At 33.2% G+C, this 17,749-nt stretch overlaps 1 protein-coding gene across 2 annotated transcripts in view; it reads right to left on the bottom strand.

Moving 5' to 3' along the window:
• Window positions 1-8,700: 8,700 nt before the first annotated feature.
• l(3)76BDm (trafficking protein particle complex subunit 8 homolog l(3)76BDm) overlaps window positions 8,701-17,749 on the bottom strand; it is a 37,705-nt gene continuing 28,656 nt past the window's right edge. For both annotated transcript variants that reach the window (XM_089651129.1, XM_089651130.1), the window contains exons 13-17: window positions 17,556-17,742; window positions 16,670-16,874; window positions 13,477-13,706; window positions 10,856-11,697; window positions 8,701-10,168 (exon numbers count right to left, since the gene is read on the bottom strand). In XM_089651129.1, coding sequence (XP_089507255.1) covers window positions 9,892-10,168; window positions 10,856-11,697; window positions 13,477-13,706; window positions 16,670-16,874; window positions 17,556-17,742 — 1,741 coding nt within the window. In that variant the 3' untranslated portion in view covers window positions 8,701-9,891. The remainder of the gene's footprint in view (window positions 10,169-10,855; window positions 11,698-13,476; window positions 13,707-16,669; window positions 16,875-17,555; window positions 17,743-17,749) is intronic.

Below are 17,749 nucleotides of genomic sequence, written 5' to 3'. Positions count from 1 at the left end.
AAAAACGTACTTGTAAATTTGTCAAGATTTATGTTAAAATATACAAAGATTTTGAAATAATTTGTTAATAAATTTACGTAACGATTCATAATTTTATTTCCATTTTCATATCACAAGAATGAACAGAATAATCTGCCAGATTTCAACAAAGAATAATTAAATTCGGTAACGTTTTTTAGGTTTAGGTTTTTCAAATATTTTTGCATAAGTTGCTTATCCAACCAAGTTTAAAAAACCACTTTAAAAGGCATTTTGGAAATTAAACTAAAGCCAAAGGAATATGATGACAACAAACAAAAATAAATGTCAAATATGATGAACGAGTTTACTCCAAAAATGTCTAATATAAAACTATCTATCTATATTATGTATGATATATAAAGAAGAGTGCCTGTGGCAGCGTAATTTTGTTTTTAGTACAAATCTACAGTTTATTTCCAATGTTGATGGAATTTTGCACACTTCTCCTTAAAAACAAGAGGAAGGTGACTGTATATTAGATTTCGAAAAACCTCCCCCTATTCCCTTTTCCCACCATTTAAATCAGAATTTCAATACACAAAAAACTTTTTTTTTTTTTTTTTTTTTTCCTTTTCTTTTGAAAGTCAAAAAATTACTATCCATTTTATTAGATTTCTAAAAACTCTGCTCCAAAGTCCAGGCAACACTGGGGATTTCAGCAAGTACTCAATATAAACAATACAAAATAATACGAAAGAAAAATAAAAAAACGGGTAACAAAAAACTGACATTTACATAAAACAAATATTTATGGCACTAAGTTATGAAACAAAAATACATAAAAACAAATGAAGACTTTATTAAACACAAACAAAGAAGATCTTTGAAAGCCACTTTCACCTGTGGCGGATAAAAAGTTAGGTTTTATGACCGCAATTGTTTGCCATTGCGTAAGGGTTATGGGTTAATATGATTTTGCAGGTAGTTGATGCATTCATTGTATTCATAAGTAATGCCATCTAAAAAGAAAAATACTTTGCACATACTCACAAATAATGTCAGACAATGTTATACTAACAATCTAAATAGAAAAATGACTTGTTATGTTATTATATTTATTCAATGTTTTTATTATACAGATTTGTTACTTAGTTAAAAGATGGTAAGATAAAACACAGTAGACAATTAACTTTATACACTATCTATCTAATAATGTCACATAATAAACGTGTCCAGAAGGTAGTATTGCATTATTGGACTTTTTATTCCTAAGAAGCCTTCACAAGGCACATCTTTGCTTTATGGGTACATAGTCATATACATTTTAGGTGCAAATTTTATTTTAACAACAGATAAAGGCTTTGATGCGGAAGAAACTTGGAATTTGTGAAATAGAATAGGAAATCTTCAGATTGGTGGTAACTTGTATTTGAACACATTCCAATAAAAATTCCTAATATGTAATGTAACAGAAATAGGTTCACAATATAATATTATGATAAAAAAATGTATGAAAACCTATTTGTTTATTTGAAAATGTATGAAGGAAAAATAATGTAAATTGTAAGGATTATTCTAAGAGCTGAGGGAATAAAAATGTTGATCAACTTTACATTAAAAATCCTGACAAAGTGATGTATGTACAAGGTTTTTGTATTTACATTAGTTTGTAAAATACCTAATATTTAGGACCTTCGTGGTTGAGGGGTGATGCTTTCTACTAGCAATCCGAAGGTCACGAGTTCAAATCCCGGGGTTTGCAAATAAATCTTAATTAATTGATTTCTGTCGTTTCACAATAAATTCATTAAAAATAATAATAACAATTTGTTGCGTGTTCCAGAGTGGAATGTACTCTCAGTATCGCCCTGGTGAAAGACCACAGTTCAGATTTGAAATGTTGCTTGAAATGGCTTTAGCCATATTTGGTTACCAGATTTGAATAGCCAGGTACTTGCCCACACCCCTTCCCCTCAGCACTACCTACAGCCTCACAACATACCATACCCTAATAGTCTCACTGGCTCCAGACGGTTGAAAGCAGTTTGGACTATGATGCTAAAACTATCTAGAATTATGTTTTTAAAAAAACTATCTAGAATTATACAAATGGTAAGTACCTAATATATGGTGAGTACCTAATTCAATTTTTGTGAATAAAAAAAAACAATGTTGAATTTATGCAAGCATAATATATAATTCAAAATTCATCTGAAGGCCTGATGATGATGATGAGCGAACTTGACTTCCAAAAACTTTCAGCTTTAAATTATTACTCATTACATTGCTATCTAACATTTTTATGATGTTAAATAAAAATTTGTGGACGAATTCGTTTCAAATCAGTTGCAGTGGGGCTTACCATAACAATAGATTAAAATGATACCCCAGCATTTTTTTTAAACAAAGGAGGGTAGATATTGTTCGTAATAATAGTGTACAAATAGATAACTTGGAAACATTCATTATAAATCAGGAAATCCCTAAATAATAATTACAGAATAATCAATAACCAATTCAATTTAACGTATATTCCCATTCTTAATATTATGTTTGTAAGCTGAATCATTTCCCCGCAACCCCTTGAAAGTATCCCTCATTCTTGTTCTATTTCCCTTTCCAACACAGTTTACTTGCTTTTAATATTTCTTTCTGTATTTATTGTCTAGCTTTGTTCCTGATGAGGAAGGGTTTTCTCCAAAACAGAACAATAGTTGGTTAAGGCCCCGTAGTAAGCGTACAAAGATGGTTTGAAAGGGAGCTATGTAAATACGAATGTTACAGGGAGCGCCCTAATATTAAAAAACGATAATAATTAAGCAAAAACGGTGAAAATATTTTATAAAAATGACTCATTTGAAATAGAGCAAAAATCTCTCCACAAATGCTTTAGTTGCATTCAAAGATACACTGTGAATTTTTTCATGCCTATAACTTGTTAAATAACAGAACAAAACGTGTTTTTAATAATTTTTGGAGCTTACTTTGCGATTTTTTTCTATCATGGGAATTTCATATAATTAACATTTCGACATAACAAATGTATGGATATTATCTTCAAAAATAACATATTTTTTAATTAACGAGAAGCTTGTTATAGATCGGTAGAAATTGGGTATGAAGGAGCTTAAAACAACTTTGTTTCATGTAGAATAAATTTAATATAATATGTAGTATTTTCTGTATAGTGGTATTATTTATACATATTAACTTGCACTACATGCATTAGTTATTTATCAAGGAAGATTAATTTTTGCCATATTTAATGTATTGGTTTATATTTATTTACAAATTCTTAAATAAAATTGCCTAGCTCTACACAATTTCAAAGAAATTCATATTAACTGCTGAGGTGTATAAAGTCGGCGTATGTATCTCCTGTGAGCAATAGTATTCTATGAATAGAATCAAAGTATTTATTTACCTAAATGAAATTCACAACAAGTGAGAGTGACTTTTAGCTAGAAATTTCTTGTGTAATCTCAGTCTTGCCCACAGCAAAAAACACTAATATCTGTAGATATGCACAAAAATGAAAGTATAAAATTCCGCTGTGAAAAGGTGGAAGGCATAACCCACATTTGCAAATAATCTACAATTCATTATGTTTTTAAGCTAAAATTTGTCATGTTTTCACAAATCTCCAATTGAATTTTGTAAATGCAAAAAAATTACCTCCCATCTTTTCCAGTAATTTAAATACTGAAACACAAATGTTAACATTAAATACAAAATATCTGTCATTTTTCCCAAATCAATGTCATGTAAAAAAATATAAATAGAATGTAAAGTACTCTCTCATTAATCCGCCATCCCAAAAATTGTAAAAAAAAAAGTGTCCAATTAGTGAAAGCGGTGGATTACATACAAAATATGCAAAAAAATTAAAATAGGTACACTTTAGAAGTTCGGGAGTAAAACCATCATAAACCGAAACTAGTCACAACATAGGTACCTAAAATAAATCTTTTTCAACAGTCATAAAATGCACATCTTCGCTGAAGCAGATTATGTACGCGAATTACACAGTTACGTCAGTGGCAGTTCAAGATTTTTGTGTTTGCTATGGTTGAAAAAAGTGAAAGTATTGATGTTGTTGTAGCCGGAAACAGTAAAATAGTTTTAATTCATTTTTCCTATGAAATTTAAAACAACTATGTGAACTAGATAAAAACTACTTTAAAAAATTGTCTAATTTGGATTCCACTTAACCCCTCCAGTGTTTTAGGGTCATATATGACCGGACGTCCATATTTTTTTTTTCTTTTTTAACGTTGGAAAGAGAAATGATTTCCAGTTTGCCTCAAATATATATACTGTATGCCATTAATAAAACCCTAAAAATAGCCTAAATAAATAATTCATATTTCACGCTGCTATCGTTATAATCGGTTTAACTTTAAAAATTATTTATTATATGAACGAGATGAAGGCAAAGTTTTCTTACAAATTCCCTAAACAAAACGAATTGTCGAACTATCGAGTTTTTTTCTCTCAATTTTTCTACATTTTGAGTAAAAAATTAAGTAAAAATTTGGTTCGCGTTTTTGACAACATTTTTCAAGTTTGATATTAAAATTTTATTATTTAGAAATAGTAATGTTTATGTTAAATGCGTACACCGGAAAGATAATTTTATCTAGTTTCTAAAACAGTATTTGTTTTTAGGGAAAATTAAAAAAATAAGATGTATATAGCGCATTTTAAATACACAGAATACATTGCAAGCTGAACAAAAGTGATGAAAGAACTGAGGTTTTTTTTGTTCCGTCTTGGAAAAATTCTTAAAAGAGTCTCACTGTATAACTGGCAGAACAAAACGAACAGAAACACATGTGACAGTTGCTAGAATATACAGAGAACTAACTGAAATGACCTAAACAAACTATTGAATTAACCCTGATGACTGTTAAAATGGTCAGCAAGAGCGAGCTAGACGGTAGAATAGTAATTGATAGTGTAAGAGTAAGACAACCCAACTCGTTAGTGTACAAAGATGGACGCTCGAGTCTAGGCACGTAGCAGACTATTGAATTTAACAAATGAATACGGGAAAATTATAGAGCTTGATTTTGTGCTTTTAACTAGTAAAAATAACAGCAGATTATAGTAGTGGTCAGACAATCGAGCTGCGGATTAATGAAAGAGTACTTACTGTACACTGTACATGTATGTATAAAGAAATGACCATCATACATATTATACAAACCCTTAGAAATGTACAACATACATTAATAATATTAAGGCAAGATAGTGTTGGGTGGAAAAATATTATTTAAACATATAATAGAAACCATTTTCATTTAAAATAAAAAAGTCATCTTAACTTAACCCTTTCATACCCTATAATATATTTGAATATTTATTTTCGAAATTTTTCTCCTCATCTAGATCAAATAAAAATTGGCAGTTTTTGTTTTCCAATTGCTGGCATATAACACGCGCTGTTTTTTTAAATTGGATTTTAGCTACTCGTTCAGGAGGTAGCCATTTTTATATTTTAAAAGGTGATTTTTGTGCATCTCAACAAAATTTTTTCTCTCAATTTTTTTTGTGAGTTTTAAAAGGTATGTTTTTATTATTTAATTTTTTTTACAGAGTTTGTATTTTTAATTGAAACACGCCCTTAGATACCTAATGTTCTTTCAAATTAAAGTATGTAGCAATTACTTCTAAAGCACTGTAAAAAACATCTACCTACACCATTTTTTTTCAAATACGTACATAGTTCTACAAGGTGTTGAAAGGGTTAAAGACTGAAATCATAATTATTATTTTAAAATAAAGAAATGAAAAGCACCAAATTAAAAACAATATCTTAATTATTAAATAATCTAAATGATATTTACATTTTATTGTATGTTTCGCACCTCTTCCAGAATTATAAACAACTACATATTTATAGTAATTAAAATATACATGATACCACATATTATTTAACAAAACAAAGGAGTCCGAGAGAAAACAAATATTGTCATGAGTTTTCCCTGATTGATCTGTTTTTAGATGGAAAAACCACTTCAACCAAAATAGATATTTACAGCGAAACCTCTATATATATTTTGATAGGACCTGTTTAAAAAAACAATGAATGCGGGAATATAGAAAAATGCTACATTCATACAAATTTCGTGTCACTTGGGTGAGCTGCGCAGTTAACTCTTCGGGCTGACTTGTTCGGTTTTGGGAACAAACAGTTATTACCCGTAGAGTCAATTTGTTCGCTTTTCGGAACAATGCATACGGTCTCATAGACATAGTTGTGTCTCCCTTACCACCATAGTTAGAAATATGAAATAAACAATGTTAGAAAGAGAAAACACCAAGCTTGATATTCAAATATAAGTTAAATTAGCTGACCACAGAATAATTAAAATGTTCACCTCTATGAAACCAAAGGTTCTGACAGCAATTTGAGAAAAAATTATAAAACTTAATTTACAAATTATTTTTATATGAAATGACATAAAATGGAGGTGGCAATAACGTAAAGTGCACTTTTCTGATAAAACTTGTGTTTTTTTTTTACATTATCAGTCATTTTACTTCATTGTTTAGACGAAAAAACGTAAGGTAAGCAATTTTTAAAACTTTTTTAGGTTTAATTTCCAAAATTTAAATATTTCAAATATTAAATGTTTATTTCTAATAATACAATTTGAAAGCATATTTGATCACCTTTCAAAAACAGTTTTTAGATTTCGGATAATTTCAGAAATATCCCATTTATTTGGATTTTATCGAGAAGCGGAAATACACACAAATTCTCGGACTTTCTGACAGCATCTTTTAGAAATATAACGGTCAATGCCAGAGGTCTGAAGGGTTAACTACAAATTATAAAATATTTTGTTGTTTTACGCCCATCGCTGTGTCAAGGTCCCTCAAAAATAAAGTAAAAATGTTCGTAATCATCCATGCCTTTTTGTTTACATCATATTTTACCGGTAAAGTGTTCATATTCTTAAAACATCTACAGGCTTTAGCAATTAGTCAATGCGTGAGGGGCTCACATATGTCATCACCGTCGACTCAAAACAATTTAGAGATGAAGATCAATTCATCCTTCTTTCGATCCTTTAACACCGTGACAGGACTCGCCTGTTAACGTCAATGTGTCTTTCTAGTTTTCGAAGATTTTCTGCACAGTAAAAAGATCACAAGTGAGCACCGCCGTGTTTGACACCGCAACGACATAACGACATCTGTCTAGTGTCAAAATTTTCGAATGTTCTACCCATTGTTTATGAGTACCGTTAATTAAAACGAAGCATTTAGCTACGAAATATGGTTTTGTATGTTTACATTTTGAAAAATAATCAATCAAGCCAAACATTTAGTATAAAAACTGCATGCTGCATGATCGATGTGATCTATTTTAAGTTTGGAATGAAATTAATAATTAATAGTACTTTTCGAAAGAAGATGCTAAGATAATTTTATGTTAAAACTTTTTTATTATGCAATGCTTTGCTAGGAAAGTGATTACATACATGGAAAGGCTTTTTTGCATTTCCAAAATATACATATCAAAATAGCTGTTTAGTAGATGTAAATCAAAATCTAATATTCACAGATCAAAATTGTAAAAACGTTTTAAAAAATCTAGTTATTTTATTTTCCCTTGTTTGTTTAAAGAAAACTATCTGACTCGAATGTGAAGAACAAATTTAAAAGACAACAAAGCTTGGCGTTCCAGAGTGATGAAAAATTTGAGTACCATAATTATTGAATAAATTTCTATATTATTATGCCAAGCGACATTTCGATAGCTTTTGGAATATTTCCGGCTGCGAGTTTCTTACGTATGAAATATAGAAAGGGTAACGGAATGGAACTCTGAGAGGATGCCACCAGAATATTGAAAGTCCTACTTTGGTCTTGGTATCTTCAGTGTTCCCTCTCTCTGCCAGCACAAAAAACTCCACAGCGAATTGCACTTAGCAACCTGTGGTCGGTCGCGCGGCAGAAAAGGTACTGAAGGTACTTTCCGACTCCTGGTGACAAATGTTTTAGGACGGGAAGGTAGGGAGTAAACTATTAGAGATAACAATCGGCTATATACCCGAACATGTATCTTTAATTCCATTTGAAATTGTCAAAATACTAGGCATTTTAGTATTTAGTGAGCCCAGTAAAATAATCAAATAATTTACTAGCAAGAAACTAGAAAATAAAGCAAAAATAATTAAACATCCTAGCGCAAAGAAAATATGTATGTACATATTAATAATGCTTGCCAAAATATCAGTAACTGTGATGATTGGCTATGTTAATTAAACTCTAATATTTATCACAAATAATATAATGAATATATTCATAAGGCTAGGGATAAAACATAACTATGTTAAATAAACAATTAATGTTGCATATCTGAACACATACATACTTATGCAATAAAAAATATCTACTCATTTGTCCACTGTTAGAATGAAACAACTGATTCCAACGCAATTTCCTTGCTTTGCTGACAGACTAAATTCTCGTTAAAGGTAATATGTAGTATAATTTAAAGCTGTACATAATAAAGATACGTAATATATAACACTAGATACCTATGCGTAATACATACACTAAATTATGTGTAAAATGATCAATTAACTGAATTCATCACTACATTATAATATTGTATTTATAACATCAAACATTATAGAGAAACCATAAAATGATTACAAGTAAATTTAAATTATCTAATTACATAATAATTCTACAACAATAGATTATTTTTAAATGGGTTGGTTGAATACTTTACACTTTATTAGAATCAACGAAATGGACAGATTTATGAATAAAATACGAATGAGTTGAACTAAATTATAGTATGTATTTACACGTTAATATGTAATAATATTAATTATAAATAATAACACTTTACTATAATATTCACATCACTCGTGTAGCACAGTAGTTTTTAGATAAATAATTTAACTTTGGTTCTTGAACTAATTGTCCACATACAACAATTTAAGTAAAACCCTCATAAAAGGTTTTCACAAAGAAAAAGAAGTTTTGATATGATTTGAGATTTTCACGGTCAAAAAGTACACATTATCATGATAAATTTTTGGGTTATTATGCTTCTTCCTTTTACAGCCAACGTTTCGGACAGCGTTAGAGTGTCCATCCAAATGTATCACGATAAAGAAGTTTGATTTTCACAGTCCTTTGAAAAGTGCAATAACAAAAAAAACTTCGAAACCCACATTTCGTCTTTTTTTCCTATACAAAATGTCAAGTTTTCAGGAGAGCATAAAAACAAAAAAAAAAATGATAAAATAACAAAATCTTATGTGGGTACTTTAAATCAACTCTAACCCTTTTGCAAATGAATTTCATTTCTCCAAAATTATTATGTCAGTTCTTCCATTAGTTTTTCTTCTGCAGATAGCAAATGTGTATTTATTTGTGCAGCAACCTTTAAACATCATATTGTAGGGCAATTATAGAGTTTGAATCATGCAGATGTGTTATGCACAAACTAAATTTTATTAATTAATTTCATATTTGCAGATACGGTGGAACAAACATAAGTAGTTATCATATTTATGAAATTTGTTTTTACAAACTTTTGAAAATTAAAATTATGACGGCTTTAACTTATCCCACATATAAGGTTTCCCCACATAACACATGTTTTTCTGGTCTCAAAACATTTTAAGAGAGTTTCACTGCATACAATTATGTTATGGAAATGACGATAAAAAAATTTCCCAAATAAGATGCTGTTTCGTCTTATAAGAGTGTTTCACTATAGCAATGAAATTAGTTATAAGAGGGTTTCACTATAGCGATGAAGCATACTGGGTTCAATCAGTTAATGAAATGACGATAAAAGGTTTTCCCAAGATGCATTTTTGTCTATAAGAGTGTTTCACTGTCACAATGAAATTTTATAAGAGGGTTTCAATGTAGCGACGAAGCGAACTGGGTTCAATCAGTTTGCAGGATGACAATAGTGGAAGTGGCGACATGCGCCTGTGCCACGGGTGGGGGCGGTGCCAGACTGGTAGTGGCGGCGATGGTGGCAGGGTGGGTGAGGCTGCAGGATACCCTGAGGATGTTGCCGAGGGAGTAGGTGCCGGGGCCGGTGCAGGCCAGCTGCAGGGGCACATAGCCGCTCTCAAGAGAGCCCAACCCTAGCTGCACCCCGCCTGACTCGTTGCCCCCCGCACCCACCCATGATATACCGGAGTACTTATATGTAGAACTGGAATTAAAGTCAAATCAAATAATTAAAACTAAGAAATTCAAGAACAAGAAAATAGGTAATCTACATATTTTTATATTATGTTATGAATAAAACTACTTTCAGCCATTCCCACCATCAAAACCAGATATTATATTCATTCAGCACAAATTAAACGGAGTAAGAAACAAACAGCTTTTTTATAACTAACTTTTTTATACAAATATACATAATATGTACAATGTGCATATGATCACAAATTAATACTTGATTGTGAATGTATCGAAAGCATCTCCTATCCCCATCCTATCTTCCTTTGTCTCTTCCCTTTAACTTCTTGTTAGTTTAATGCAAAAGGAGATGAGATGATCTTTTCTAACCAGCGTTGGCTAGTGGTATTCTCATAATATTACTGCATACTAATATTCTGAGATATCGTAAATAAATATCACGACATTGAGAACAGATTAAATAATTGAGAATTTCGATATCATTAAATTGTGCAGCGTACACTGGTAAATTTTTCCTAAGATTAGTTCTAAATGTGGGCAAATTAAAAAAATGGTTGGTCATGACGGTATGTAAATTTTTGTAAAATAGCAATCCAAGGGCAAAATGAATGTACAAGGTTGACACTGCAAATGCAGTGGTCAGGCCTCAAGTTAAAGAAGGGTTAAAGACAAATTTATGTAAAAGTGGGCCACATACCTTTTAGGACTAGACGTATTTATAACAGCCACAACATCTTTCGTAGAACAATTGACTAAATGCATTTTTACTGGTATAATACACACAAACACTTTTCTAAAGTCATGTCTCACTTCCAACTGGTGCTCCAGACTAAAGGTCACCAATTTCTTATCACTCTCCTGCGAGCCCCCTTTGCCCGTGTTGGGCCCCCCACCCCCGGAGCCCTCGCTGCCAAACAGCTTGATGGGCAGACTCTCCACTCCCCTGGAAGGGTCAGCTAGCGCCAAGTTCCACACCTTCACCCCCAACTTGTCCAGGTTCAGGTGGTGCTGCCCTATAGCTGCTCTTCTAAACCCTCCGTTCTCCGTTATATCGGCCTTCCACCGGATAACCAGCGTTGAGTTGATAGATTGACTATCCGAGGAAACACTGTCATTGTAATTAGTATTTTCTTCATCCCGATCTTCAAATACAGAAGAATAATCCGTCACAAAACACGAGTACGGTTTTTCTCGAATGGAAACAATCTTAACGGATTGGTCCGAATCTAACCGAACGTCAGACGACACTATATCGTAAGTTTTACTTTTGACGGCACTCCGGCGGGCTTTCATGATGAGGTGCAATGTTTCCTGACTGTTTAGCATCTTAACGTCTTGCTGTATGGGGACGAAGCCATCGAGGGTCCAGCTCTGGCTCAGCAGGGAAACCTGCTGCACCTCTACGAGGGTGAGGATTCCGTGATGGACCTGATTGGCATTCTTCACTTCCAAGGCCAGGTTCAGAGCCTCTTCGTACTTATCGCTGTTTTTGCGCGGTCTTAATGTGCGGCGCGCTACTGTCGATACTTGAACGGAATCCTGAAAATAAAGAGGCTCAGTTAAAAATACAATACAGTTAAAAAAAGAAAGAAAAAAATGGTAATTTTCGCCAAAGTTTGTACCTTTATGTTTTTATGCATTCTTTTCCATTACTTTTACGTTCCTATTATAAGATTCAACCAATATAGTTTCAGATGGAAATAACGCATTCCCTATCAGAAATGTTAGATAAGATTTTTTTCAATGTTGGTCCAAATTTATTTAAAAACTATATTTTCAAAAAAACATAATTATAAGCTATTTAAGTCATCACAATTTTAAAATCTTACACATCTAAAATAATGTAATTACAAAATCAGACTTTATTTAATTGACAGTAGAGGAGACTCACTACCTTTTGATCTAAACAATATATTAAAAATCTATACAGGTTTGACAGTTGTATTTAAAAGACTAATCATTAGCTTGCCCCGGACCACAAAATTGGACCTACGCGGGAATCCATTCAATTAGCATAGTCCATTTTTTTGGACCAAAACCGCCCTGAGTTACTCTTCTATTTTTTTTTTGTATTATGTATATATATTATAGCTATAGAAATAAAACATCTTTCTACGTGTAATCACTTTTTCTACTAAAGATTTTAGAGTGATAACCCTGATATTTATTATATTTTTTGTTTAAGTGTCAATGTTTGGTTGATTGATTCACCTTATCTGCGCCCTCTCAGTCATTATAAAGTCCGTTTTACACTCAGCCCGACAGAATATTTTGTGTGAACAGTCAGTAAATAATTATTTTTTACCTTTCTGCAAAAGTTTAACGAAATATTATCCTCAAATAACCCGTCTAATTGGAGCTAATTGGGTAAGCGAATGATATTTTTCTTTTATTTAAAACATGTACTTTTTATTTATCTTTGTGAAAATCCTACCACCAACGTGTTAGAACACTTTTATACTGTAATTTCCCAAAATACGCCAGTATTTTTACCCACATAGCTTTGAAAGCCTGTAACTTTTAACATTTCAACAAGATAATAACTGTTTTTGATATCAATCGAAAGAAGAATAATGAATACAATAAAAAATAGTATTCATTCCTAGTAAGTGTGAAAAAAAAAAAAAAAAATTTTAAATCTGATATAAAAAAATTTGTATGTTTATAAACTTACATAGAAAATAATGTTATTACGGTAAATTCTTGTAAACACAGTTAATTCATGCGTAGCTTGCTTTCCCGTTTGTTTCGGGGCAATCCTGACCTTTTTTGTTGAAATGTGGAGCAAGCGAGTGGATAAATAAAGTATATTAATAAATTTGCCTGTTAAAAATATACATACATAAGTTTCTAATATTCTATAATACTTGCTATGAAAAATTCTATCAAATCGTGGGACATGACAAAAACGCAATGTACAAACTTTGGCAAAAATGCCCAGTTATCATAATAATCTTTGAGCTTATTAATAATTATTAGCTGATTTGATCAAAAGCTGAAACAAGCCAAGAATCTGTGTTTAACGGGAACCGTTCAAATGTCCGAAATTCTAAATACTAGTGATTGTCAATATAAAGGTAATAATTTATTTTTTTTACATTAGTACCATGCAGAAGGCCATGAATGCAATGGTAGGTACAAAAAAAAAAGAAGAAGTATAAAAAAATATATTAAAGATAGTGACGTTTATTTGGAAAATTGTATAATTCCTTATATGAAATTTTGGTTTTGATTAATTGAAAAAGAGAAAATTAGAAAAACATATTTTTGGATGAGAGATCTACTATTCAAAGAACTACTAGTAATTATTGGAACAACCTGCACGGTGATGTTCCAAGTGTGCCTGAGCAGGCGGTGTTTGGGTTGTGTGGTGGGCTCCGTGTGCTCGTAGTAGAAGAGCGCGTGCAGCGTGTGGGGCCCGGGACGCCGGGGTGCCTGCAGCCATAGCTGGGCGCTGTGTGACTGCCCCGCCGCCAGCTCGCTCAGCACCGCCACACAGTGGCGGTTGCGCATGCGCTTCTCCTTGTCCAGGCGCAGCTGGCGCTCATCTGTAATATATAATAAAAATATTTATTTATTTATTTATTTATTTATTTATTTATTTATTAATTTCAACGCCCTGGTGGGCTTTTACATAACAAGTTTTTTACATAACAAGCTTTTACATAACATAACATACAGAAACATTTTTAAATGGAAAAAGATAGACTATAAAAATAAAAATAAAAGTAAACATAATATGAAAGGTAGGTAGGTGAATAGATAAGTTAAGGTAGAGTTAATTCATTGCAATAAAAGAGAAATAAACTAGTAGGTATGTTAACAATTACAAATTTACATGTGAATGGCTAAATGTGATAAATTTATTTATTTGTTTGTTCTCGCCTTGACGGCTTTTACATGCAAGGTAAATCATACAGGAGCATTATAACAAGTATATAGCATCATAAGAAGTATAACATAGTAAATAAAATAATAAGCTGAGCATGAAACGGGCGGTCCGTTTGGTAGATTCCCCTGTCTTAACAAACGGACTGCAATCTTTAGAGCACAGGCGTCAGGTAGGTATGCTGTCCTTGTTCTATCGGTATTACAATGAAAGATGCTCTCAGGAACTAGCGTCATTGATCCCTTCGGCACCGGTGCGTAGTCGGGATACACGCCAAACGCGCGCCCAACATTTGTACACAGTTGACACTTGTCACATGAGAACGGGTCGCTTCTACGATTCGTTCTTAAGTTCAACAGCTCGGCTGTGGAACGAACTGCCGACCTCTGTGTTTCCTCCCTCCTACAACATGGGACTCTTCAAGACCCATGTTCACTCCTTCCTCTCCACAAAAAGACCCTCCACACAGCATCCCCAAAGATGACATAGGCCCTGAGGGAAATTATTTTCTTCAGGGCCTCCTGTGTGGAGTAAATATTAAAAAAAAAAAAAAAAAAAATGAAAGACATAAGTACGCACAACACAGGTAGGTATTAGTATACGATAAGTAAATTGTATATTGTATAAAGGAGTTCAACCAGCAAATACTTATTTGGGCTCAGGCTACAGTACATTCAGCAATTATAATTGTCACAATATTACACAAAACATAATTACAAACATACTCGAAGCATACCGGTTGGCAGTGGTGTAAAACATTTTCTAGCGATTTATAAAAGTAGGTAATATTCTTGTAATTTAAAATATATAATTTGTTTTTTTTTTTTGCTATTATAAATGTACGTAAGTTTTGTTATTATTATGTCAAAAATAAAAGGTACACAACAATTACATACAAAAAGAAGTAGGTATTATGAAAATAGTTACAGAGTATTTTATTGTTAACAATCAACAGGATTTTTGCTTAACATCTGCAAACATATACGCTTTTTAAAGGAAGCGATGTTTTTATTAAAAAATATATCAACAGAGCATGTTTCATTCCCCACACGATGCAATCTCTGAAGACAAGAGTTAAACATAAAATTAGTGCGAGAAGCGACTATATTAAATGGAGCATGAAGTCTAGTGTTGTACTTATTGGGAACATGATAATTTATCATATTCACTAGTTCAGGGCTGTCCAAATAACCGTTGATAATTTTAAATAATAATAAAGCATCACAGATTTTTCTTCGCTGTGATGATTCAGGTAGTTTAAGCAAGTGCATTAAATAATTATAATTTAAATTTTCTAATGGAATATGTAATTTGTAATTTATGTGCCTTAAAAATTTGTGTTGTATAATATATTTAAAGCTGCATAAAAAACACTGAATATAAAATCCCTGGAAGTGTGATTTAGCTTTTTTTATCTTCAGCGGTCCACACTGTGTCAAAAACGCGCTCTATAGATTGTATCAATCTTCTATATAATCTATATAAATAAAAGGCAATGTTCGTATGTGTATGCCATAAAGACTCAAAAACTACCTGACCGATTTTGCAGAAAATTTCAAAGTTTGTTCTTACTAGTGCCATGAGTGTTTAGAGAGGGGTTTGGAGGGTAGAACAAGTCGTGGACGCCCGTGGAAGTTACTCCAAACCATTCATAACCCCGAACAAAGCCGGGTACACTTCAGCTAGTAATATATAAAGAAGGGTGTCTGTGGCAGATTGCCTTTGTTTTTATAAAATCTACAGTTTTATTCCAATATTGATGATATTTTGCACACTTGATCTTCAAAACAAGAGGAAGGTTTACTGAGATTTCTAAAAAACACCCATCCCCTTTCCCCCTCCCTTAAAGCAGAATTTTGATAATTCTAGATGAAAGTTTGCACACTTGAAGTTCAAAAAAAGAGGAAAATTACTGTCTACAATTGAATCCTATAATTTCTATACCCGCTATATCCGATTTTTTGACAAAATGATCTGAGTATGACATCTTGTTCACATTTTTGCGAGCAACAAGAGGAGCTTAAAATTGAGTTTCAAAACCCTCCTTATCGCGACCAAAAACCATGTTAAAACTGCGAGTGAGAAACCAAATCCGCTATATCATACAGAAAGTTACTATCAAAACCCGCTATATCGGATTCAACGAATCGCAAGCAGTTATTTTGCCAAAATACAATATGGCCGCCGCTCTGACGCCACGCTCGTGTGTCAAAATGATCTACGCGTGAGTTTCTAAACCCGCCATGTCGGCTCAGTTGACTTTCAAAATCACGAAGTGAGTATCAAAATCCGCTATATCCATTTTATTTATCGAAATTACTTAATTATTGCTAGACATATATAGAAAAATAAATGCTTTTCGAAATTTTATTACTCCAATTCATTATATAAAAAATTGTAATGCATTTACTTATGTACGCTAGAGATGTGACAGTTTTTTGCGGTTTTCTCCAAATCAATGAAAGTTGATATAGCGGGTATAGAAATTACACGACTCAATTCATCTATGATTTCGAAAAACTCTGTCTAAAGCCCGGACAAGCCGGAGACTTCAGTATATGGTTATATGTGTTAGATGATTTTTGTAGTGCAGTTTTTGTGAAAATCACCTCAAGTACTTACCTTGTACAAGCTGTGGCTCCAGATACCTGGTCTCCAGAAGAGGGGTGAAGGGGTCCTGCCCCTCCAGGGCCAGCGCCACGTACTGCGGGTGCGAGGTGCCCATGTGTAGCGCTCTCAGAGCCACACGCCCCGCATTGCGAAACTGCACGCTCACCCGCTGCAGCTCCCCGCACAGCAGCACCGGGCTGACCTCTGTAAAGGACACCTGGACACCAGAGGATAAGCATGGTGAAATTACGTTGAATCGTTGCAAGGTTCTGCTTATGGAAAGGAGTGTTTTAGTAGCATCAAGGAGTGGTTACTTCTGTTTATGTAATGTTGTCTCTTTTCATTCTGTCAGATAATTGCCAAGCAACACATATTCCTGATATTTTAACTGTTTGGCACTTCTTACACAGGAATACACAGGTATCAGATACTCAATGATTCAATTACCTTGGACACTACCGCCATTCATCTGCGTGGAAGTCCGTACACAGGCACACGTTACCGACTATTTGTAAACTCGTCGGTGATGTCAGTTTCCCGCAACCAATAGCCAGTCGAAGTCGTTACCATTCACGTCGTCGAGCTTTTAAAGATGCGTGTGCTTTAAATCAAAACTAGGAAAAATCTGAAAGCTAGTTTTGACGTTTCGAGTGGTGGCGGCGATGCGGGTCTTGTGATTTCAGTAGCGTTGTGTACGGACTGGCACAACAAGTTGTTTGCAACGAGATATACACAACATTAGTATACTTACTTATATATTAATATACTTGCTTATTCCTGTGGAAGAAGGGCCTTATAATAATAAAAGATTTTAAGAAAAGCATACGGCACTTTTTTACCAGGTTTGAATTAGTTTAATATTACATACATATTATTTTGTTAATAAATTGGTCAGTACCTGCAGGCAAGGAGCCGGGGGGACCACTATGATGTTGAGACGCTTGTCCACTCCGTACTGGGGCTCGCCCCCCACCTCCTTCACCCCGCGCAGCTTGGGCCCCCGGATGTCAAACACCTGCTTGCCCAGCACGCTCATGCGGTCAGACAGATTGGCCTCCTCACTTGGCGGCACCGGGTTGCACAATCTACCAT

The sequence above is a fragment of the Hesperophylax consimilis genome, chromosome 3 (genome assembly GCF_061612785.1).
Source record: "Hesperophylax consimilis isolate HC1 chromosome 3, BYU_Hcon_1.0, whole genome shotgun sequence".
In the NCBI taxonomy this organism is placed as follows: Eukaryota; Metazoa; Arthropoda; class Insecta; order Trichoptera; family Limnephilidae; genus Hesperophylax; species Hesperophylax consimilis.
This window is presented reverse-complemented; position numbering and strand designations above follow the sequence as displayed.